Below are 26172 nucleotides of genomic sequence, written 5' to 3'. Positions count from 1 at the left end.
CTGATGAAGCTGATGAAGCTGATGAAGCTGATGAAGCTGATGAAGCTGATGAAGCTGATGAAGCTGATGAAGCTGATGAAGCTGATGAAGCTGATGAAGCTGATGAAGCTGATGAAGCTGATGAAGCTGATGAAGCTGATGAAGAAGCTGAAGCAGATGAAGCTGATGAAGAAGATGAAGAAGATGAAGCTGATGAAGCAGATGAAACAGATGACGATGACTTCGACTTTAAGGAGAACTTCAAGATGGACAAGGTGGACGATGCACTTATTGAGGAGCATGAAAAACCTTTCAATATCACACTATTAATCGACCAAAGACACTTTTGGACCAAACAATCCACATTAACCCAACATCATAACACCTAATATTCGGACAGTCTTGCAAAAAACATGCAAACCTCACCAAGAAATGTGTAGCAGCCATTAAAAATAATCTTTAAAAAACTCCAAGATTCGTACCGTTTTAACTTTTAAACTGGCGCACAGATTCAGGAAATCCCCAGTTCAACCGGACTATCTAGTGGACCGTTAAGTGCGTCTGTTTTTGCGCTTAACAGTACATACGGCATTTCACATGCCAAAGCGCCACTGTTAACATGTAGTTACCATGCAGCATGTTAATCTAAAAGAAGACAAGGCGGTACGCTGTTAGCCGCGGCAAGGGCTGCGACTTGACTTTTATAACCGGTACGGTGCTCCGTCAGTACATATGTAAGCTTGACATTGCTTTTTAACCACGACGCGTTATGTTCTCCCACAATTTTATCGCCAGTAAATTGAAATTTAAGTCTTTTGTTGGAACTGACCTTTAAAGCGGAAGATATTGGAGTACCGATAGGGGAAATTGAGCAGAGGTAATGGCTGGTTAACAGAGTGCGTAGGGTATGTAATATCTGTAAGTGGGTCCGTCCATTATTTGTGGGTTAATATGAAGAAGTACTTCTTCATTCCACTTTTGAAATGAATTTCAAAATGCATCAACATTTAAGATGTCATTCGATGACAAGTAAATAAAAGCTTTCTGAATAACCCTAATCTATTATTATTTTTTTCTTGCTGATCAAGAATATATACACTTTATCGGGTTGCACATCCACTTCCACCATAAACCTAATATATCATTAAAATCTATGAGCATCGGACGTTAAATGCATGCGAGTCAAGCATCGACTGCGATACCAACTGTGGCGCGAATGTACAAAATATATTGTACAAATTACATAAATCATAAGCTCTCATAGTTATATGAAAGTGCTGACTGAGTACTGGGTAGATCCGCAGCCCTTGTCTCGCTTTCCTGTGTCGTCGGCACATCCTTCCCTCTGCCGACACAATTGTTGTTTTTTTTTAAATTTAACTTTTTCCAGTTCACATTAAAACTGCATAGATTTTCCATGTTACTTTTTGTATTTTTGTGGTTTCTTTTCTTTTTAATATTCAAAATCAAAAAATTAGAATAAATATTTAGGCTTACGAAGTGTGTTTAGTTGAAATGCGTTTTTTTTCTGGCAAAAGTCTAGGCAACACACACGCAAACAACCCATATAAATACATTTATATAAGGATACATATATTTTGTTAAGGGGTGTCTATGAAAGATACAAATGAGGGGACGGACCCTTTTCTATGGCCATACGATAAGTCGACTAAGGATTAACTCAGGTTAGGGGTCAGTGTTACGGTTGACATTAGTTATTGCTTTCAATTTTCGGGTTAATTGATTTCGCTCTGAGACAGACAGAGGTGTGTGCAGTGCTGTGCTGTGCTGTTCTCTATATGCATAAATATAATACAAATTATAATTGTAGGTGTGTGTGTTTATCGCTTAGGTCTCTAGGGGCTACACAGTTTATAGTTAATTTTTGCTAAACGATCACATTGAACAGGCACTCACTTGCACTCGCACTCGTACTCACATTCATTCACTTGCATTCATTCAACACATTCACGCGCTCTCTCGCTCTCTCACTCTCTCACTTAGAAAATAGAATTTCGCACTTAGAACTAGGCTGGGGCAGGGGTAGTGGGGCTCTTAGTGAACTATATTGGGGGATCGTTACGTATTCTCTCGCTCCTCCTCTAAATTCTTATCCTCCTAAGCTGGCACGCTTACGCCTACACCTAATCCTATCCCGATTGATTGCATTTTGATTGCTTCCATCAAAAGTTTTTATAAAATTTTGGACTCGCATTTCGTATATAAAGTTGTAGTTCTCCTAATAACGTTTTCTTTTGTTTTTTGTTTCACGGATGAATGACTGAGAGGTGTGGTGTGGGGGCGGGAGGCGGGAGCTCCAGGTTGCGAGGTCGCACATTGATTAATCACAGCAAATCGGCGCAGACGCCACCGAACCACGCCATATAGAGAGGCAGCAAATAGACAACCAGAGCGCGACGTAGCGTCATCTTCTCCGGTGCACTGGACGAGCGAGTGGCGTCGCCATCGGCATTCGAATCGCCGTCGCCATGCCCTCCCTCCAGCTCATCGTCGTCGTCGTCGCCCTCACCATGCTGATCATCGTCGAGATCGTTATGATCGAAGTGCGTGGGATGGACCAAGGGGTTCTTCTCGTCCACATTCGGCCGGGATGTGTGTGTGGGAATCTGAGGATGGCCATCCTCGTCGTCATCGTTGTCGGCATCCACCGAGGGTCGGTCCACATCGGGTTTGTGGCTCGGCTCGAAAGGACCCAGGCCAGAGCCCTCGTCATCGTCCTCGTCGTCCTCTGAACCGGAACCCGAACCAGCTCCACTGCCCAAATACGGCTCTTCTGCAGAACAACAAAAAGAAACGAATTAGGAATAAGTGGGCGTGCCCTATTGAATTTTCTGTCGACCTACCCTGTTCACTCCACTCCACGTCCTGACCGTTGTAGGCATTGCGCAGGTGGCTGACGGCGTTCTTCAGGTGGAACAGCTGCGAGGACATCTGAGCCGTTTGCCGGGTGTTGGCCGGGTTGCCACTGAACTCCGGGTTGGAGCCGTGCTCCGTTGTGATCGAGTGCATATATCTACAGGGGAAATGATGTGTTAAACACGGCTCTGGTAACTCGCGTACTCGTGCTGCTATCTTCTGGTGTCGTACCTATCGATGGTGTGTCCATTCCAGCACAAAACATCCACATCGGAGCTGGCAGCTATGTCCTCATTGCTGCATATGGAGTGCGGTAGATTCGACCAGAACTTCTTGTATTCCTTCACCCGCTGCCGAATGTCCCGCACGATCCTGTCCAGTATCGGCTCGCGTCCGCCGCCTCCGCTCTCGTTCTCATCGTCGTCGTTGTCGTTGCGGTTGTTCTGCTGCTTGCGTCGCTGCTGCTGTTGTTGCTTCCGACGCTGCTGTTGGCGACGGTTGTTGCCACCGCCACCTGCACCGCCACCGCCACCACCACCACCACCGCTGCCACCTCCTCCTCCTCCTCCGCCTCCAGCTCCACCATTGTTTCCACCATTCTTGCCCACGCCCTGCTCCTGGGACTGCTGTGAGACGGAGCTTTCCTGGGAGCCTGGCTCTGCAGCTCTCCGCTCTCGCAGCACAATCGCCTCATCCAATGTGGCGTCTATGTCCAGGGTGTCAGCCTCGGCGGGGCTCTCCACATGGAGTTCCTGGACTGCCTGGAGCTTGGGGTGAACGGAACGCTTGGCTCGTCTCAGAGTGGGTCTGCCGCAGCCCTGGAACACGCGGTTGGTGATGTCTTGGCCAGAGTCCTGTAATGAAAACAAAGAGTTCGAGATTAAATTTTATTAAAATCCCCATTTAAAGGTCACACATTCAGAATCAATTCCATTAACACCCCGTGGAATATAGCCTCTTAATGGCTATTAATAGGTTCTATTGACCTATCCCCCATTCCGCAGATAAGAATTGATTGCCACCAGCTACTCAGTGAGAGCCACTCGAGCGATCAGAGACCTCTGCCTGTCCGACTACTGTCTTATCATCCCCATCTCCTTCCCCTACGTGGGGATACGATACCCATCCATCAGCCACTCGCGGTTTACAGTCTACGGTTGATGTATGTTTTGTTTGTGCCCGCAATGGAAGAGGTTACGTCGGGATGGGTCAAGTGGTAAATGCTGGATATCCCGTTCTTCGAGGGCCAAGCCAATCCGCACGAGATTGCAATCATCAAAAGCGGCTTCGGCCAACTTCAAATTAGGCAGCCGCCAGAAACAGAGACAGAGTCGGAGTCGGAGTCGTGGAGGAGGGGAGGAGGGGAGAGGAGAGGAAAATGAATAAGAATTCAAATTAAAATTAAAAACTATTTCGCATTTTGCCAAAATAGCCTTTAACGGGCAACAAAAAGCAACAAACAAATACATACTGCCAAAAGTAAACACATTAAAAGCAAAATGCCGAACAACAACAACAACAACAATAGGTAACAACAAAAGGCAGCGAAAAATGAAACGAGAAATGTATAAATTTGAGATGGAAATATAAATTAAATTCATATGCGAGCCAAATGTTGTCCAAATAAATCAAATCGCTCAAATGGCACACAAAACAAACAGAAAAGCACATCATCTGGCCAGAAGACCCCGGAGGGCGGGCTAAAATATATATACATATAGCAGTGATCAGAATTCAATAAGTTATGGCCATTCATCTGCGAACTATTCTTCGGAATTCTGTGTAAATGTCACGGCACACGGCCTCATGTGGTAGATCGGAAGGAGTCGCTTTCCAGCCCGCTGAGTATCTCGATCGGGGATAGTTTTGTCGACTAGATCGGAAGGAGGAGACTCTCAGGAGTCCGGGAAACATGTGTAGTGGTGCCCAGCGATCACACCTTCCCATCTGCGTACCAATCTTGGTATCTCCATGACCTCTACCTCTAAACGCGATCCCAGAGTGCGAGTGTATGTTTAATGAGGCAACAAATTCATTTTAGAATACTCGTTTGTATATTTCATTTGCCCCGAAACTCAATTGCTGCCGTCTCTCACGGGTTTCCCCCCGGTTGGGGTCTCGTCCATAAACCAATCCGAGACCGTGACAGTTTTATGCGAGCATAATTTAAAATCCCACTACGCAGAGTCTTAAAGAGTCAACCGGCAGCTGCTGTGGCCGAAAACGAGTTGCAAATTGCCATTCATTGGCTTATGCTAATGCCGCCCGACAGAGATGTACGCCAGAACAGGGCGGAGCAGAACCCACCTGGAAGTTCATGATGGCCTCGGATATCTTGATGTTCAGGGGCTCCACGACCATGACGATGTTGAAGGAGCCGAGCAGCCGCTCGGCCACCTTGTCCATGGCCAGGGCGAAGTTCTCCCACTCGCCGTCGAACTCGTGCTGGTAGTGGAGGCAGCCCTTGATCACGTTCACGCAGTAGTTGGTGCAGGGCTTCTCCGTGTATCCCTTGCAGGCGCCGCAGTGTTGCATCTTGGTCAACGCGCCCGTGCAGTCGGCATTGAGGCGTATCTAAAGGGTCGAAAGGCAGAGAGGGAGAGATATTAAATGGTGTTTTTTCTACATCTTTGGGCTAGAACTCACATTGAGAACCTTCTTGGCCACATCGGCCGCCGTGGCCAGGGCCTGTCCGTAGGTGCGTGTGGCCACAAAGGAGCGTTTGATCTGAACGGATAGCTTGTCCGGCACATCCCCAAATGGCTTCAGCTCCTTCATGTGCTCGCTGACGCACCGCATGTATCTACGGAGGGGAGAAGAGCAATTAAAGGAAAAATGTACACATTTGCATTGCTTGTTAGCGGAAATCTGCGCTTGTAAATGGCATGGCTCAACGCCTCCACACAACGCACACACACACACACACTGTTTTATGCGGAAAAATCATAAAAATAGTTGCCCGCCGCGCCATGTGCTGTTGCTCCCCCCCGCCCATCAAGTGGTGCACCTAGGACCGGATATGAGTGTGTGTGTGTGTGTGTGTGTGTGTGGTGTGTGTCTAGTCCTACGGTTGTTCGGCCATCAGGCATGACAGTCAATGCACTTGTACGGCTGCTTTCTGCCTTCTGCCTTCTGCTTTCGGCTCCGACTGGACTGACGATGTCCCTGTCCCTGTCACCATGGTCAAGCAGCAGTGTCCATCGACCAGCGACCATCGACTACCACTACCAGCACGGCTAAACAATTTAGAAATTACTGCCAGCTGCATTCACAATGCCGACAGATCAGTCAAGCAGCAGCCGCAGCAGCCACAGCACCCAAGATATGGGCGGGCGAGGGCAGATCCAAGAGTTTGCCAGCTTCTAATGGGGTTCTAGTCTTTGCTTGCCCTTCCATCCACTCGATATCCTTGTTATCGCCTGCTCAACTGCTGAGGTTACCCCCTCATTAAGTGCCTGGGCCTTCGCTGCTCCATTCTAAGGGGGAGAGAACCGGCGAGCAGTTGCAGCGACCAACCGCACAGACCAGAGCAAACAAAAAACCGCCCAAGCAACAGCCAAAGGGGCAGGGCAAGTGCCGGCAATTACGCGACATCGCTATTCCTGTGGTTGTTGCCCCTGCCCCTGCCCCTGGCCCCTGCCCCGGCCATCCCCAGCCTGTCCAATGGCAATAAACGGACAACAACGTGCCAAAGCACGTACGACAAACTAAAACGATGACAATAAAACCGAATCGCCAGCAATGTCACAGCCAGAGTTGGCATGGGAAAGCGCGTGGGTAACACGAGCCTTGTCCTGGAGCTGGGGCTGGGGTTGGGGCAGCACCAAAAGTCATTTGGCCAAGTCGTTGGTTACCGGAGTAGCCCCTGTCCCTGCCCCTGCCATTGCCCCTACTCCTTCCTCATCCCTAGACCGTTCCAGGGCAATGAGCCAAGAGGGCGCAATGTTTTTCTGTGTGTGGTTGTGTCTGCGGAAATGAGAGCAACTGAGGAACAGGAACTGGCATAAAGTGCGGTTTCGGTTCGGTTCGGATCGGATCGGATGGCTCTATGTGTGGGGGGGGGGCTGCTCTAAGCATCGGGCAGATGATTGGGTGGGTTGCCTGCCTACACACTGTGGGCAGAAGAGAGATCTCTGATGCGTGTAGGATGGAGTCGCGGAGTCGTTTTCTCTATGCTTTAAGCGTATTAACCGCAATCAAATTCAGACAAAAACACACAAAACAAAAGCCACTTTAGGGCGTAGGGATCTCCGAGTAAAAGTATATTGAATCGTCAACTGAAATTGCACACCAGGCCCGGTCGCCGGTCCCCCCTGCCTTTTGCCCCCCTGCCTCTGGGCCATGTCAAAGTTCCATCGTCGCTGGCTGACAGCCCGAGACACTTTGCGGTTTCACACGTTTGTCTTTGTTTCGTGTGGGACTCACTTCTCGTCGAAGGCGTACTGGGTGTTCAGGACGGTGAACATCTTCTGGTAGAGCGTGTTGAAGAACTTGTCCATGACCTCCATCAGATCGACCCGGCCGCGGGCGAAGTAGTTCTCCAGCTCCTTGAACAGATCCGAGAAGACGTACGAATTTTGCTGGTAGATCACTCCGTAGGTACGCATGAACATCGTGTGGAACTGGGCCTTCGACTCCACCAGCAGTTCGCTGAAAATATCTGCAAGATAGACACAGAGCGAGAGGAAAATCAAATTAGAGAGAAATTTTCAGAAAGTGGGGGGGACTCGGGGAATGGGGATTGGGGGATGGGAAAAATGGCGCACATCCGCCCGACTAAATGTTTAGAATTCGATTTTATTTGTATTTCTGTTGCATGCTGCATCCGCTGAGATCCCAACAACATCCGCATTGTCGTCTGCCACTTGACATTGTCTGTAACTCGAGGCCCGCACGATTGTGGCAGTGGCAGTGGCGTGGGGCAGCCCGAAAAACCATCGCTAATCGGGAGGCGGGGAGGTCCCCTTCAAGTGGCTCGCGGAGTGACTTACCATTGAATTTGACGGCCTTGCTGCCCAGTATGCCCGACATTCGGGTGATCTGCTCCTTGGTGTGGCCCTCGAGCTGCTGGCGCGACTGCATCGCCATGCGGGTCTCCATGTTGTAGGTGCAGCAGGTACCCACCGACGGGGATTCACAGTAGCGCAGGACGCGTTCTACCAGGAAGAGAACAAACGAGAGATGGCATTAATAAATGTTCCGAGAGAGAGAAAAGAGAAAAGAGAAGATCTGTTATGCATTCCATTTTCACACATCGTTGGCTTCTGTTTCCCCACAAATGCAATTTGTTTGCATGAGCATTAGACCAATTCCGAGACGCATTCTTCTATAGGTAGTCGCCGATGAAGGGGCATGCATAATATGAGTATCAACATTCCTGGAACTCTTGGCCTGGCAGTGGCGGTGGGGTCGGGGTTCGAGTGGGCCGCGTGAGGGGTAACCTGCCACTTGACATGGTAACCAAATACCAAAAAACCAAAGCCTGACCAGCCAACAGCGTTTCCCAGGAAAAGCGGAAAAACACAAACGAAGCCCAACCTGAACCCAAGACCCACGACGACTATGGGCGTGGCCCTGGCCCTGGCTCCGGCTCGGGCACGGGCAGTAGGAGATGTGATGTTGTTTGAGAATTCCAGGTTCTCTGCTTGTTTTATTTACGCAAACATTTAACACATTTCTTAAGAGAGAGAGGGAGAGCGAGGGAGAGGGAGAGTGCATTAGTTCCATGCACCGATGGATTCATTTTGGAGACCATGAAGACTCGTCGGGGGGGGGGGGGGCGGGGGTTTTTTTTTTTATAGCTTCTGCTGGTTCGGTTTTCTGTTTATTTAGATGCCGGGCCAGGCCGAAAGTTCCACGCTAATTGAAGGCAAACACAAGTTGGAAGTTCGTATATTTTCGGTTCTCAAATTGAGATTTTTCGGTATTTACTCTAAACTGTAGTCATAAATTCCCAGTGCCCGGTGCCCGTTGCCCGGTGGCAGGTTGCATGCCTCATCTGCAGGGCACAGCATCTGCGGGAGCGGGAGCGGGAGTGCATATGCATGTGCCCCCCTATCCCGCTCCGCCTCCCTTTCGTTCCCCTCCGTTCTGCTCTGTATTCTTCTCTTATAAATTTAGATACTTTAGTGCACATTTCTCGACTGGGGAATGTAAACAACTTCAACTTCAACTCGATTTCGGCTCCGGCTCCGGCTCCGTGCTCCCAAAACATCCCACTCCGGCCGCCTCGTTTTATGGTCTCTACTAATTGTTATGTTGCACAAGATATGAATGGAGTGTGGCGCAGAGGCAGTCGTTTGCCCAGATGGGGTTGCCGTTGCCGAGGCTGGTTGGGGGCTGCACACACACATATCCTTGGGCTTATCTAAATTGGCTCACAGTTTGTGGTCCCCGTTTTAATTGTGTGTCGTTTGGGCCATGTTTTGCTCAGATTTCTTCGGTGCTTTGGTGCGGAGACCATTTTCGGGGGTTAATTGAATTTGCGGTAGGATGGAACTGCTCGACAGCGAGCTAGGAGCATAATTGAAACGAGCAAGAAGTATCTACGAAGCACATACGAATAAAACTAATGGCAATGGAGTCCCGGCTAATCGTCCATCACTGAATGTATCCATATATCCCTTCTTTTCGAGTCATTTTGTGGTAAATCCATTCGGCTCTTTCGCCCATCCCTAGGCTGCAATCGATAAACACTGTAACGGCATTAAAGTAACGGGACTGTTGCCAGCCATTTTTATGAATTGATGCATAATTTGGCCAGCAGACAACAATGGGTGTACCAGAGACGAGGGCTTCCAGATTCCAGATAACAAATGTGGCCATGAGGCGGCAATACCGAGGGGAATGCCAGGTCCAGGGGGAGGGGAGGAGGCTGGAAGCTGGATGCTGGATGCCAGGGAAGGTGTCATGAGCATAATAAATGACCTCAACTTACGGATATGGCTTACGGTTTCCCTTTTTATTCTAGCTGACGCTGTAAAAATCACCCTGCCATGCCGTGGCGCTGCCGTGGCCATGCCGTGGCCCTGTTGTCTAATAGAAAACTTAAGCTTTGGCTGGCACAAGCAAAAAAGTAACCAAAAACCACCCAGGAATATCCCATCCACCCCCCTTAAAGAGTAGAGAGACAGCGGCAGCAGTAGAGGGGTTGGGAGATGGTCACATGTTTTCCATTTCCTACGCGCAATCCACTTACCCGTAGTTTCCAGCTGGGGGAGGGAAGCGGAGGTGGAAATGGCAGTGGCAGTGAAATTTCATTTCAAATGATTTACTGTAACGATCAACAAACGAAGGAAGCAATTGCCCCAGCGGCGCCCGTAGACAGGCGAGACGAGACGAGACGATACGTCCACGTCCACCCCTGAGGGCCCTAAAAGGGTGCGAAAGTTTAGCAGGCGTATCGCAGTCAATATCCAGCCGCGATAACGAAGAGCCCGCCAGAAGGAAGGCCGAGCCCAACAATTGGGGTGAGTGAGGAATGGGCGCCCAGAGTGCCGTAGCCGGTAGTCGGTCGTCGGTAGCCGGCATCCGGCATACTTTCGGCACACGTATCTCTGCACAGATACAGAGGGAGCAAAGCACTCTCAGAGAGTGCCAAAAGCAGGCCCTAACTGGCACTCAACAGGGTGCTTGACACCGAAACTTACGAGTAGCTGCCACCCACAAAACCCACACGAAACACCACCCAACACCCACACAAAATGATAAACAAAGCAACCGAAATTCTCTGCTCTTCAATGGTACTATGCGACGACGAGAAAAAACAAAGGATATGTCGTGATGAGATCCGACAAACCATTTGCCGCAGTGCTGCGAACTATTTCTGTTGCGCTTTTGCACTTTTTCCGCTGCTCCAAACATGCCATTTGACTCTCAGAGCATGACAATGGGTTCAAAGCACCAATCAGCACTTTCGGTTAAGCGGAAGACTTTCTACAATGTACTCGGTAGAGTGTCCCGCCATTTTTCCTGTGAGTGTCAATTTTCTTTGTTGATTTCATTCATCTCGTGCCTCTTTTGATTGAGATTTACGCAATTGCGACTTGCTCACACGCACATTTTCGTTATGCTTCCTGCTGTACGGGCTTGTAACATCGATACACAGATTTCTGGTTTGAATTGGGGAAATGTAAAAGAAGGAAAATATGGTAGGTGTATGGGGGGGATATGGCTTCCATTAAAAGGCTGTACGAGTGTGCAGGATATCGATAATTGCAGGTATTCCTTGGTACTGATTGCTTTTCCCATTGATGCACTCTGTATGGGATTCCGAGTAAGTGTCCCAGTTCTGCTTTCCAGCCTGTACACCCCTTCGACCCCATCGTGGCTCCACTCTTTGTGCTCCACTTGGAGATAAAGAGGCGCGCACAACAACAAACATTTCAAAAAGTTGGCGCGAGCCCCAGAACCCGGACCCGGGCCCGGACCCGAAACGGAAACAAAGCCGAGCCGGCAAGTGGAAACGGCAACAAACAACAGAAAAGTTGCAGCGAGACAAAAGCAGACGCCAAAAACTAAAACTCAAGCTTCCTGCCCCTGCCCCCTGGCCCCTGCCCCCTGCCCCTGGCCCCAACCCTACGCCACTCTCTATTGAAATGCTGTGCAAACTTTACTTTTAAGTTGAGTTTCAATGGCCATTACAAAGTACAGAGAGAGCGAGAGCGAGCGAGGGAGAGCAAAACTCGCTCATCGCTTCGTCCTTTTTGGCCTGGCACAAAAATGCGAGCCGGCACGGGAACAGGCGCCCAGAAGCCGCCAGCAGGACGACGGCAGAACTGTTGCACATGTGGCCGAAAACTTTTCGACGACGAAAAGAACAACAGCAAACAGTGCAAAAGGGAAAATGAATAGCCAGACAAAGCGTGAGCGAGACAGAGAGCTAGCGAGAGCGAGTGTCAAGCGAGCAGAGAGCTGCCAAAGGAGCGAGAGAGGGAGAGCGCGCTGGCAGACGCAAGAGGGTGGGAACGGGGCATACGGGGCATATGAAAAAGGGGTCGTTGCACGCATGTAGCTTTCACTTTTACTATGCTGCAGGGGTGGGTGACTGCCACACGGCAGGAAGCAGGCAGCGGGGTGGGATAGTGCGGAAATTTCAGGCAAATTCAACCCCAAAAAAGCGGAAGCCAAAAAGAAACAGCAACAGAAGCAAGGCAGAAGGTTGCAGTAGAGCTGGGGCTGGGTAGCCGACCAAGCGATACCCTCTGCTCCATAGATGGAACCAACTCTGCTTGGAAGACCCCTAAAAAGGAGGATACTAGCGATGTTTTGGGGCACAACAAGAAGTCCTCATCGACTGAACTACGAGCGCGTTTAAGTTCTGCAAACCAGCGATAATCGGGATAATCCACGTCAAAATTGTGAAAAATAATCCAACGAAAACCAAAAAACAATGGGCTAAAAAGTGATCAGTATGGAATAGTCCTCATCGGAACTGTGGCTGGAACACAGACACCCCTTCAGTACAGGGTATCGAAAGCAGAAAATGCCGCCGTCTGGCAAGGAAATTGCATTAGCCAAAGAAAAGGTTAAACGGCCTGGTAGCCGCTCCTGTCTCCTGTCCCGCTTGCGCTCTCTCTCTCCCGCTCTCTCTTTGGCTTGTTTGTGAATTGATTTAAATTTCCTGACTGGCAGTCCCTTCCGTCTCTGCCGTCCGGCCCGGGACGGCCCTGGTCTGTGGCTTGCTCAAGTTCTGATGCTTATGGTAATGAGTTTTAATTAGGCGCCCAGCAAGCGAGAGCCAGCAATCACACCACCACCCACCACCCACCACCCACTGGGGTGGCTTCTTCTTCTTTTTTTTTTTTTGAATTCGCACGTAGATTGAAAATGATTTCTCCTACGAGCCGCCTTTTGGGCCTTTTGGCATTATTCAAATTCCGGCAGCAACATCTGCCCGTGACGTGGGGCGGCGGCTCATTTAATGAGCAACGAAAGGGGGCGGGGCGGGGCCGGGGACTTGGGTTATTTATTGGGTCAACACAGCAGGCTCTCCCAGGCATTTGCTGGAACACAAGATTTTCTTTTCGACTGCACAAAAGTGGTACTGGCTCTGGTTCTGGCTTCGGCTCTTGGCTTACTTTTCAGGTCAGAAAAATGCAATTAAATCTGAATCGTTTTCAGAATTGTTTCGCTTTTGTTTCTGTTTCTGTTTCTGATTTGGATTTTATTTAATGGCCCTTGCCGTGCACTTCAAAAATGCACAGGAATGCACGGGCGGGCGAGCCCTCTTCGAATGGAAACAAACAAATGGTGCCCCTGCCTCTGCCCCAGCCCCTGCCTCTGCCTCAGACGGAGCCACAGGGCACTCCACTCCACTCGGACGCTGGACGCTGGACGGTGCAACACATGACTCAATTGGCAGGCAGGCAGGCAGGCAGGCACCACCACCCGCCGCGAACAAATAGAGATACACGTACGTACAGCAGGCTGTAGAGAAATTTGTACAAATATTGGACCACTGCGATTGCCATTGAGATTAGTTCCTCTCGCACTCCCCATCGCCTCGCACTTAATTAATTTTACAGATTTTCATCGAACTCGGACGCGGACCACCCGTCTGCCCCCCCGGGGCTGTGGCTGGGTCAGAGATCTGGTTGCAGCACAGCACAAATCACACAGACGGAGAGCCTGTTGAAGGGGCATATACATGCCCAAATATTCACAGATAATCAGCGGCACAAATGATTACGGATTTTCGGGGTTTCGGTGAGTTTCGTAAAGTTCGGTGGGCCGCCCTGGTTCTTGGGATTCCACGCTTTTCCATTAGCAGATGTTTCGCATTCAGACACCGACACCCCTCCCCCCCGGTGCCCCCCACCCCCCCGGGCTGCTGCTAATTACGCCTCACAAAAATATTGATGCCAATGGAAAGGAAAATGTTTATTTTCTTTGGGGTGCCCCCCTCTGCGCCCCCCGTCCCGCCCTCTGTGCACCGCTGCCCACCGCTGTGCTATTTATGTGTGAAACATTTTCGCACATTTTTGCGCATTTTGAAATTGTCATTCAATGGCGTGGAGCGTGGGCAGGGGGCAGGGGGGGGGCTGGGATTGTTACAACTTGCCGCAGACATCTTGGCAGCCGAACAAATGAGTGAAGAAAACATGTGCAACACTTTTGAAAAGTCTGTGCCGGTGTCGCTGTCGTCACTTCATCAGGCAGAAAGCATTTCGACTGAGACGAGACGAGACGACCTCCAACCTCCTCGCGGACCAGGAAGACTTCTTGAAAGTTGCACGGAACGTGTTTTGCAGCACAAACATACGCCCCATGCCCCATCCACCGGCTCCACCGCCTCCACTCCTCCACCGCTGCACCGCTGCACCGCCTCCACCGCCTCTGCACCGCTTGCAGTCGAGTAATTTTAATTACGCCTAAAAGAGCCGCCCTGTTCGTGAAGAAAGCAGCGAAAGAGACAGAGACAGAGACGAAGGCACAGAGGCAGAGGCAGAGGCACAGGCAGGGAAAAACGAATAGGAAAATCTCCCATGCAACATTTTAGCCTACGTTTTGTATAATTATACGTAGTCGGATGGTAGGGGTCGGAGGGGGGGGTGGGGGTGAGGGTGAGGAGTCCAAAGGTGGAGCATGCTAAATGTTGCATGCACCCGGAGGCAACATTAAGAGCCAACAGCCAACGAATGGCTCTCCGCCTGCACCTCCTCCTCCACCCCACGCCCAGTTCGTTATTCATGCGAATGTTGTGAAAAGGAATGTTTTGACAGAAAGATAATTTCCACAGGAAATTATCTAAAAAGAGATGCATCTTTTTTCCGCAGAAGAAAGGAAAGAAAAGCTCACGGTAACGCCCAAAGAATACGCACGGACAGACACACGCGTGTGTGCAACGCTGAATGGAGTCTTTTGCATTTGTCAATTTGATAAATGCAGATTTTCTGGCAGCACCACTTCCTCAAACGCCGCCCACAAAGAGAAAGATCCATCTATGTGCACTATGGAGTACATAGCTTTCGGTTTGGGGTTACCACTGGGGGGGCGGGGTTACCTTTGGTTGGGCTTTCACTTCATTAATCATCCACTGGTAGTTTTAATTCCCACAGAGCCGCGCGATTAACGCCGCAGACTCGCTTCTATGGTGCTCTTTTCGAGCGTTTAAAGCATAGGAATAGGCAAAGGACAAGAGTAACGGACAGCCTGGAACAACGGAGACAAGGCACAGACACACTCCTAACATACCAAAGCCGAGGTCTCGCTTCCATGATCCTCTTTTTAATCTTGTTAAGCAAATGACAAGAGTAACGGAGAGCCAGAGACCCACTTAAGCAAAGAGTACAAGTATTACTCTTCTAGTACGCCAACAACAGCTAAGACTCGCTTCTATGATACTCTTTTCGAACGTTTAAAGCATATGAATATGCAAAGGAAAAGAGTAACGGACATGAATAAATTTACTTAAGAAAAGAGTACACCCAGCCAGCAGAAACAGCAGCACTCAGTACGTGTATAAAGATAATAATATTTCAAAATAAGGCAAGCATTTCTTGCACAAATGTCCCATAAGCGTACCGACACATGCGTTAGGATTCTTCATGAAGTTTTGGTGGAATAAAGACGAGTTCTTTGCAATGTTTTAGGGCAGAATAAAGGATTTAAGGTTATATTTAGGAACCATATGGGATAGAGAATCAGAGAATCAGATGTTTGATGTTTTTTCCAGGGAATGCAAAATTGCCAAAAGGAATTCGCACTCTAGTGCATTGCATTCCATACGAAATACACGAAATATGGAATGTTAGACGCTGGTTTTTCCCCTTCGGAATGCGTGTGCAGGGTATGTCTCGAGTGGTGTGCCGAAATTTACACTCAATTTACGATGCTCTAATTAGTGAGTTACGGGAAAATGAAACAAACTGTGCGAGACATTTTCGGGCTCTGTGCACATTGCTCATACGCCCCATTGTCCAATTTTTTTGGGGGTCGATTGTGGCCGCAACGAAAAATATGCGTAAACGGCAAAACAGGTTAAACAGAGACCAAACAAACACACACACACGCTCCCCGAACAATGCCATTAATCAAATTTTATTGTTTAATTAATTTCGCTTGAATGAACCACACAGGCGGGAGGCAGGAGGAGGCAGGCGGAAGGAGGCAGGCGGCAGGAGGCGGGCGGCGGGTCAAAACAAACAAAAATCCGAAATCCAGACAGAAATAGCTGAGAAATGGCGTTCGATTCGCCATCGATTCGATTTCAAAGGCAACCACCGCACCGCACCGCACCCGTCTCCATCTGGGGGCCAGGGGACGGGAGACGGGGTCCAGACACTCGGCTTTTGCTTCTGTTTACCTCTCCAATTGACAATCATTATTATTATTTTTGTATTTACTTTTGCCCGCTCTGTTATTTATTTGGCATTTATTCATAGTGGATCGGGCGGGTCCGGACGGGTCCAGGCGGGTCCAGGCGGGTCCGGGCGGGTCCGGGCGGGTCCGGGCGGGTCCGGGCGGGTCGGGTGGTGAGGCAAGAGATCCGCTGATTAATCGGATTATGGCATGGGATCAAGTTTGTGATTGGATCCCATTAGGCGTAGGATTCTCAACGGGGTCGGAAGGGACCTCCGAAATAGACCGAAATTTCAATTTTCGCACCATCAAAGAGAGAGGGAGGGAGGGGGAGAGGGAGGCCCACAGTTGATGGCCGGCCTGATGTTTTGACTGGATTTAAAAGTCGATTTCGGACACGAGATAAAAGCCCAGCGACAGGCAGAGAGACGGAGCGACAGAGAGACACGAGATTTACTGAATGCAGGCAGCGTCTGGTGGGGGCTACGGGGCTACGGGGGCACTCTCTCGATATAGTAGAAGTGAGTATTCAAAGCACGTTCCTCTGGTCGAGTGTTGTCTGTTTTTGCAACTCTGCGGCGACTGCCACAGACATTGGAGACTGCGGTACGTGTGGCTGTCAAGCTTGGACGTACATTTTTTGTGTTCCAATTAAAAATGTGAGCAGTGCGCCAGAGACGAGTCATCGATTCAATTGGAAAACTTGGCTTAAGCCATAAAAGAGCATTTAAGAGCGACTCATAAGCCCATCAGCCCCCGGCTCGGATGTGCCTGCCCCCCACCCGAACCCGTACCCGTACCCGTACCCGTACCCGGCTCTCAGACATTTCGCAGACCGCAAAACATTCAACCGCAAAAGCCATAAAAGCTGAGCTGCGATCTCCTCCAAAGAGCCAAAAGGTACTCGTGGTGGAACAAAAAAAAATAATAATAACCAAATCTCTCCACCTCTCTCTCTCTCTCCCCCTCTCTCTCTCTCTCTCTCTCAAATTGCTGCTGCTAACCACAAAACAATTTAGTGGCCGACCCAAAAGCAGAAGCAGAGGGGTGGTAGAGGGGGAGAGGGAGCTGGGAGAGCATCAAATAAATTGGCCAACATTTTAAAGCTCATAAATGATTTAATTTTGTGGGATTTTCAAAGATCTGTTCGGTTCGGGTCGGTAATGAATCTGGGAAATCAGAGACGCGACGAGACCTGAAACACTCTCGTGTCTGTGGTTGTGCACAAGATAAAGTATCTGAAAGATACAGATTTTAAGGGCCGCTACAGCTACAGAGATGTGCAACAGGTGTTGTTGGATTCTCTGGGGAAAATTAATTTCTCGATAAACAATTGATTTGCTCTTGAGAATCCATTTAGCACCGCTGGGGGGGAGGAGGGGGGGTGCCCAGCGCAACAATAAAGTAATTTTCAATAAAAGAAAATCTCAAATGGAATTTATTAATATTTATTAAGGCAACAAAAGGGGAAGAGGGAGAGAGGCAGAGAGACACACACAGAGCGTTGATAATTAATTAAATCAATAATCGATGGCAGTTCCACGCATCACAGAGCACAGATACACAGATACACAGATACATAGATACAGCTGCAGAAGAACAACAAAAAGGGAGAGCGGCAAAGGTCCATGTGGACATAATCGAGCATAAATTCCCCAAAAAAAAGATAGAGAGAGAGAGGGAGAGAGAGAATCGACCTTTGAACTCCAGCTGTGAAACAGGCAGAAACGGGAGAGAGTGAGACAACAAATTAGGCCATGTCCGAGCAGGTAGGAGACGGCGATGGCGACGGCGATGGCGATGGCATGAAAATGCTAATGTGGCATGCCACATAATCCTGTTAGAGCCGCCGCGGTGCCTCCTCTGTTTCGCATGTGACAACATAATTTGTGGGCCGGACTCTTCTCCGATGATTACGATTATTAATCACACAAATTGCTGTTTGGCCAGCCGACCCCAGAGCGGCATATTTAATGAGTTTCGAACGTCCAATAAGCAGGCTTTTATTTGACAGTTAATGGCCAGCAATGCGGCATAAATTTGGCCAGAGAAGAGGCCACAGGCCACAGTCAAAAATGTCATCAGATCCGAGGGGCGAGATCAGCTTTTATGGCACTTGGGAAACCATCAAATAAAGATATCACTCAAGACCCACACAGCCCCTTGCTGGAGTTGCAACAGATCTCTGGCTCACTCTCCCCCTCCCTCCCAATTACTACAACGCCCACGTGGTGGTGGGGGGGAGGGGCACCCTCGGCTCATGTCTGTCTGCCACCACTTATAAATTATCTTTAATGACAAGTGCACTAAACTAAATAAATTGTGGCAGACTTGTGGCAATTCTTCCACGCTCCACAGTGCCACAGTTCCACTGGTGGGCGTGTGCCCCCCTCCCCCCCTCTCTGCCTCTCTGTCGCTCCTCTTAAACGATTTATGGCTGCCCCTCCCGCCCTGGGGGTGGGGTGGGGGATAGATCGCGACACTTGCCGACAGAACAACAAATTTCTTACAAATTTACGAGTGTTTTCTTCGTTTCGTTTCGTTTCGGTTTCCACGGAATTTTCAGGTGCCCTCCAGGAAGTCGTTCGCCCAGGATTTCCATCCCACATTCATTTATCAGACTTCTGCTCCCCTCCACTCCCCTCGACTCCCCTCCACTAAAGGAAAAACCTTTTGCTGACAACCGCAAATTATGAAAAATGGCATTCTGCGCCTTTGTTCGCCTCGAGAGTCCCCCCCGAAGACATTTATTTAAATTGAAATGCAACAAAAGAGATGCAAATGATGCCTGCCCCAAGTCCCTTTGTGCGTGTGTGCGTCTGCGGCTGGACGCAAAGCTATTGCTGAAAATTTGTTGGCTTATTTATCAGCAATTAACAGGCGGGAAGGGCGAGTGTTTGGGCGCAAAATGCAGCTGCCGAGACCTCCAGAGACCCCCAGACAGCGCCTTCTGCAACGACTCGGTGTGGCTGATATCAATCAATGGCAATTGATCGGAATTGAATGGTGTTGCACTCCATTAAAGCGAGGCCAGTCGAGGCGAGTCGAGTGGCGCGAAGAGATTCGAGATGTGTGCACTGGAAGGGGGATGGGACGAGTATTTGTATCTGGGGTATGCCTATTTCTGGAAACAGATCGGAGTTGCTGCCAAGCCACACTGGGAGAGAGCGAGAAGTCAGCCCAGGGAAAGTGTTGGGCCTTGCGATCCCACGAATCCAACAACAAAACACACAGTCGCTTGTCAGGCACTCCTTAGACGATTGCCATGGCAAGGACTCTTAGAAGAAGGTTCTCAACGGGAGGATACCTTCAGGGGGAGGTTTCCTTTTGGGGTATTCTAAGGTCTAAAGCACCCTAGGGTGCGTCTATCTTTCAAAGACCCAAATGCGTGTACCCCAGATACATAGATACATGTGTATCTGCCGATATCGAATGACGCAAGCGGAACCAATCTGAGCAGATCTGAGAGGTAGGAAGAGGGGGAGGTAGAGGGAGAGACATGTGTATGTTTTGTACAGAATTGTGTCAAATTAATTTGCATAGAGTGGAGAACAGAGCTGGAAATTATTAAAAATTCATTAGGAAGCGAATCTGGACAATTAAGAGACATCGAGAGTCGGTTCGAATCGAATCGAATCGAACAGAACAATCAAAGAGCCAAGGGGGAGAGGGGGGGAGGGGCGGACGTTCATTTATCATTTCGATCGGAAATCAAAGGAATGCAAAAAAGAGTTTAAACAGAAGGCCAGCCCCCCCCCCCCCCCCCCCCTTGCCTTCCTCCAGGCGAGTGCCAGAGGGAGGTAGAGATCGTACAAATAAACAGGAAAAACTGAATGATCCGACGAGGAGAGGGCCCTGCCACTAATTGAGTGAGCAAATAAATGAAAAGCTTCTCAAGTTTCCTCCTCCTCCTCCTCCTCCTCGTGGTTCCAGGCACTTTGATTAAATTTGCGCGAATGACAATTCCTCCTACGGCGGATATCTCGACTCTGCGGCTGGAGTGGCCACAGGAAGTTGCCACTGCAGTCGCCACGGGGAGCGGTATGCAACGAAAACTCGTTCTAGACCAAAAATAAACGAGAGACAGAGAGAGAGAGGCCAGAGAGTCCGGCCAGAGCACATTCCAGAGTCCAGAGGCAGTCGCCAGTCGCCGAGGCAGTGGAAAATTCAGAATTTATGAATCGTTCTTTGGCTCCAGAATGAATCTCCTCCTCCCCAACGCCCCCGGCCCCCGGCCCCGCCCCTTACCCGTTCTTGGGTGTCTGGCGGTGTCTGGGGAGCCCACGATCGGGGCGTTTACAACGCTTTTGGTATCTTGTATTTATTTAATTGACGTTTGTACGTGGTGGCATTACAACATGATCCAAGGAGGCCAGTCCAGGGCTAGGGCTAGGGCTAGGGCTAGGGCTAGGTCTGGGTCCTCTAGGCTGCCTCTTGGGGCGGTGCTGTGTGTGAGCCTGCCTGGCTGTTGGGTTTATTAGGCCCAAAGTGGGACTTTAATGGCCTGAAATATGCGGCCACTCATTCCCAACTCTCTCACGACTCAGCCACAAGTGTCATATTCCCCTCCCCATTCCTAGAATATAGAACCTAGAACCCAGAGACCCAGACTACGATTCCACCTAATAAACAAACAAATAACGTTAATAACAACAATTGAATGGCTCAATTGAAAAGCCATTAAGAACAGGTCGAAAAGCAAACGCTCACAAGAAAATACCCACCGGACGTGATTGGATGAACGATTCAGATAGATGGGAACCCAAAAAATTGAGTTGTAGGCCGCACTCTGCTCTGCCCTGCTCTGGCCTGCTCGGGCCTGATGCTCTGATGATAAGATCATCGCTTCGCATCGCCAATGCCACAACCAATAACAGCCAATGATCATGGGAGACGCTTTAGGATATGACTCTGCAACTTTGCTCCCCGAGCGGTGGATGGGGGAGGGGGAGGGGGAGACTCGTCGCTGCTCAATGGGTTCTTTCGAGATCCGATTAAGGCCATTAACACATTCCACTGCGGGCCACGTTTTTATTTCGACAATTAACAAAATCAAATAATATTTGTGGGCCTACCCCCCGCCCCCTCCCCCGCCTGCCCAGCAGCTGGGTTCGGACAGGGGTAATTAATTCATTAGCACATTCTATACATATCATCGGTAGGGCATCGAGCGATCGCCGGTAAACAAATCGGGGGCCACTCATCTCTCGCACACGCTCTGCCTAGGAAAAGATATATTTGTATCTCTATTTTTTAGCACAGGGGGATAGGGTATGCCTCCCCCCCGCCCCCTCAAACCTTGGCTATCAATCCGCCCCCCCGTTCCACGCGTTGACAAGAAATCTTTAACCCAAATCAAAAGGCGTTCCGCACTCCCGCTAGAAGAAAGGGTTTCTGTGATTTCGCCTGATTTATGTGTACAACTAATTGAGGATTTTGAAAGCAAGCAACACTCCACTCCTCCACTCCACCGATCCGATCCGATCCACTCCACTCCATTCCGTGTGTGCCAGTTTCGTTCGGTGATCGATTTGTACAAACAGAATGCCAAAAGATAACGTACTATATATGCTCTTTCCATAATAATTGATTAAATGGTAAACGCCAAAAGGAGAATGCTTGTATTTCAATGGAATTTCGGGCCGGTCGTCGGACCGCACACACAGAGATTAGATTGCTGCAAATTGACACATTTTTCCAGTGGTCTGAGAGCTGTCAGTCAGCCCAGAAGTCGCACAGAAGTCGGCCAGAAGTCGCCCAGAAGTCCAGCAGTTGTCCGGTGGTGCCTCCATTGTAGGGCCGATTCGTTGCGCTGCATTGATTGGGATTTTCCCAAAAAAAAAACAAAAAGGAAACGACCTCTCGCTCTTCTGGTGCCGTATCCTGCGTTACGCATTATCCCTTTCGAGGGAGGCCCATTGTTATGGCCGTGCCGCCTTCTTCCTGGTAACCAAACACCCAGCACAGCGGGGCATCGAGGATATCGCATGATTAGCTCTAATAATAGTCCCAGGAGTCGCACAAATTTATAGAGCTCCCTTTTTCTGTGGGAATGTGGGAATGGGAATGCTTTTAGTGTTTCGTAATTAATGTTTCTCAGATTGTGGGCAGAATGAGAATAAGGACCATTGTGATTGCCTGCCAAAAGATACAGAATGTATCTGCAGGCAAGTGGGTTTCCAGCAGCTTTGATTAATAGAAAAATACCCACTCGCTGGCAAAAGTTTTTCCAACATTTTCTTATCAACGGCCACAGATGCAACTTCTGCATCTGCATCTTCCTCTCCCTGTCTCCCCGTCTCTGTCTCTCTCTCTTTGTTTCTATGCAGAAGAGGCGGCTGGGCAAAGTGCTTAAAAAGACATAAATTAAACACTCGGCTACCTGTCATCATCATCCACACAGCACACATCATGTCGGCACCACAAAGCTTTGATTTCAACAGGGTCCTCTGTGCCCCCTCTGTGCCCCCTCTGTGCCCCCTCCAGCATCGCCATTGTCGTCGAGTGTCGAGTTGTGTCGTGTATCTCTGTGTATCCTACACACAACCCAACAATTAAGCCCCTCCACACAGGTAGGGTGTCCCTTCCCCTTCCCCTTCCCCGCCCCGTGTGTCCCCCGTCTCTGGGGCAAAAAGTGCAAGACTTTGCAACATATTTCGCTTGTTCGGCGGGGAGGGGGGAGGGGGAGGGGGGCACACGGCCCTGTCGCCATGCGCCGCCCGTGTCGAGTGTTGTCTCTGGCCCATTGTCAAAGCCAAGCCCTGCATCTGCCACTGCCACTGGCAGTGCCACTGCTGCCACTGCCACACACACACAACGCAAATAAAATGCGTTTTTAATTTGCAGATGCGCGTAAAAACGTGGCTGGGGACGAGAGCTTTGCATCTGCCTCTCGCGCCCATCAGACGGGGCGTGGCACCTGTCCCTGTGGCAGGGAAGGACTTGTCCTTGTCCTTTCTAAAGCCTGATCGTTTTCTATATATTGGATTACATCATAAAATCTGGTGTGTATCCATTTCCCCCTCCCCCCCCCCCCCCCCCCCTCCCCCCCTCTCCACCTCTGGTGTGCGTAAGCGTTGTTGTTGCATGCAACTTTGTGGCCAGATAAGAGGCACGGAGGTGGAGGCCCAACGTTGAATGCCTCAAATGCCGGCACAAAAGTGTGGAGGCAGCTCCGACTGCGACTGCGACAGTCTGTGGGTAATGAAATATTGCCATGTGCCCAGCGCCTGCGCCTGCCCCCCTGTCCGCCCTCGGGGCATACCCCCCTTTGTTTGCCGGCAACAGCTGCTGCTGCTGCTGCTCCTGTCGAGACGCGTGTGTGTGTGTGTGTGTGTGTTGGTTGACAAACAAACATGCCAGCGCATAAAGCAAAAAACAACCAGCGGCTGCCACCGAAGAGGCTCCGCACAGAAAGGAGTCAAAGCCAAAGCGCAGAAGGAGGCACTCGACCTCAACTGCCTTTCTCGCCTCCATTTTGGCCCGGCCTGCACTTGAAATGCAAAAAACAACAACAACACAGCAGCAGCGGCAGCAGCAGCGACTGCCTCACCTGCCGCATCCTGCCCCGCCCCCGGCCCCTGCCCCCGCACCTTGTGCCTTCCACCAGTTTGTGCCTCTTGAACATGAGTCGAGACTTACGAAATTCGCATTCACGTTTTGGCTTTTTACCTTTGCGCCTATTTATCATCAAATGCAGCCAGATGGGAGGCGCAGGGGGGGCATGGGGGCATGCCCCAGCCAGTCCTGGAAATAGAAGAACCTGGAATACCCTTAAGAAGTCCAGGAATGCCACACAGAATGCATATTTCATTAGGTTTTTGTTTGCTCTACAAAAAAAACGTTCTACACGTTCTCAGGGGCCCAGCCCCAGCAAATGATCAGAGAAAAAACTGTGCCCCCCCCCCCACCGCCGAGGGGAGAGTATCAATGGCATAGGCCCAGCCATAGGCACAGCCATGCAAATGCACTTGAGTAGCAAAAACCAGAGACGTCGACATGTGATACCATTTAAACCTGGAAAGAGCGAGAGGGAGAGAGAGGGAGCGGGAGCGGGAGAGGGAGATGGAGAGACGCTGCGCTCTGGCCTGGCAACGAATGCAATCAGGCAGAATTGTTGCCAACTGTGTGCTCTGCATTCCAGCATTCGAGCATTCCTGCTCGACTTCTTCTCGGGGCTTGGACCTGGACCTGGTCTTGGTCTTGGTCTTGGTCTTGGACTTGGTCTTGGACCTGGTCTTGGTCTTGCATCCGAAAATAGCGTGAGAAAGCAAAATATTGATTCAGAGCCCAAGGAACGCAGAGGGCCGGCCGTGTAGAGGGCGATATGCAAAGCGCGATTAAATTCCTGGCCCCAAAAACCGGCTCCTGCCTGGAATTGGCGAGCTGGGGGCTGGAGCTGCTGCTGCTGCTGCTGCTGGGGCCAGTCAAAGGTGCTAAATGAAGTTCTTAATTAAGTGCGAGTGGCAGCGAGAAACCAGGGGAGGGGGGGAGCAGGGGCAGCAGGGGATTCCAGAGGAGGAGGGAGTAGCGGACAAGTTTTATTGGCACGTCGTTAGCTTTTGGCATCCCTTTCCCTTTATTGCATAATTTGTTAATGAGTGGCTAGCGGGTGGGGGGAGGGGGGTTGCCACGGGCACCGGGGGGCAGGGAGAGATGACAAATTAGCATTGAAATTGGTTGAAAACGGAATGCGTGGGAATGGAATGCCACGGGGAGTGCGGAAAAAAGTCTTTTCCTTTAAAGACACAAAAAACGAGGCGGAAAAATGTGTGTTGCTGCTGCGACCGCAACTCTACATTTATACCCGATACTTAGGCAGTTCGGCTCTCCTCCGGCAGACGGCGCTCACATTGCACGACAGGACAAAGAGTGCGTGCGAGAGAGACAAAATGTTTGATATTTATTGAATAATTATTATTACAATTATTATTCTTGATTTTTTTAAATAATTATTATTCTTTTATTGTATTGAATAATTATTATTATAAATATTATTCTTGATTTTTATTGAAAATTTATTATTATAATTCTTATTCTTGATTTTTATTGAATAATTATTATTATAATTATTATTCTTGATTTTTTTTGAATAATTATTATTTTTATTGAATTGTTATTCTTTTTTGATCAAAATATTTATTATATAATTATTATTTTTGATTTTGATTGAATAATGATTATTTTTGATTTTTAATGAATAATTATTATTTTGGATTCTTATTGTTTAATTATTATTTTTAATTTTTAGTGTTTTTTTTTTTTTTAACTCTAAGAACTTTAAAAAAAAAATGGAGGGAAACGAAATTTTGAAATATACGTTTAATAGTGAGATCTAACAGGAGTGTGGATACCAAATTTGGTTACTCTAGCCTTAATAGTCTCTGAGATTTGTGGATGCCCCAACTTTGCGTCCTTTGCGGGGGCAAAAGGGGTTGTATCGAAATTTTGAATCAAACTCGTCAAGGTCCGATATCACAGGAGTGTGGATACCAAATTTGGTTGCTCTAGCCCTTACAGTCTCTGAGATCCTTGAACTCACATTTTTATATAATTATCGTTATATAAAAACACCCATTTCCCAGACGGTATTTTCTCTGAAGGGTCCTTCATTCGTTCGTGGGGCCCATTCCGTAGGGGCTGAATGGAGGGGAGGCCCTAGAGTCTCTCGTAATTAAGCGACATTTGCCGACAAGTTGGAGATTACCATAAATTATATGTGGAATGCAGACACAACAAAGGAGCAGCCACACAGCCACACTCACAGCGAAAGATACTCAGATACTCAGATACTCGGCGGCAGAGTGGCTGAAAATGTGCGCAACCGCAACCCGCGCACCTGTCAAACTGGAGATAAAAATACAAATTATGATTATGTACTCGAGACATCAAAGTCGAGGGGATGAGCGGTCGAAGGGGGCAGTGAAGGGGGGCAGGGGGTACTCCGGTCTAAGCGTTGGCGTGTGGTAATTGCTGATCATCAAATGTATCTTTTTGTTCTCGAGAGCTGTCTTC

At 49.2% G+C, this 26172-nt stretch overlaps 1 protein-coding gene across 1 annotated transcript in view; it reads right to left on the bottom strand.

Annotated features, from left to right (window-relative positions):
* Positions 1–1422: 1422 nt before the first annotated feature.
* LOC6597102 (glypican-4) overlaps positions 1423–26172 on the bottom strand; it is a 34441-nt gene continuing 9691 nt past the window's right edge. The window contains exons 2-9 of the mRNA XM_002022255.2: positions 7848–8012; positions 7282–7516; positions 5503–5659; positions 5164–5430; positions 3410–3710; positions 3088–3370; positions 2844–3013; positions 1423–2773 (exon numbers count right to left, since the gene is read on the bottom strand). Of these exons, the coding sequence (XP_002022291.2) occupies positions 2325–2773; positions 2844–3013; positions 3088–3370; positions 3410–3710; positions 5164–5430; positions 5503–5659; positions 7282–7516; positions 7848–8012 (2027 nt within the window). The 3' untranslated portion in view covers positions 1423–2324. The remainder of the gene's footprint in view (positions 2774–2843; positions 3014–3087; positions 3371–3409; positions 3711–5163; positions 5431–5502; positions 5660–7281; positions 7517–7847; positions 8013–26172) is intronic.

This window comes from Drosophila persimilis, unplaced genomic scaffold (genome assembly GCF_003286085.1).
Source record: "Drosophila persimilis strain 14011-0111.01,24,50 unplaced genomic scaffold, DperRS2 tig00000431-arrow-pilon, whole genome shotgun sequence".
In the NCBI taxonomy this organism is placed as follows: Eukaryota; Metazoa; Arthropoda; class Insecta; order Diptera; family Drosophilidae; genus Drosophila; species Drosophila persimilis.
Note: the sequence above shows the minus strand (reverse complement) of the source record. Positions and strands in the feature narration are given on the sequence as shown.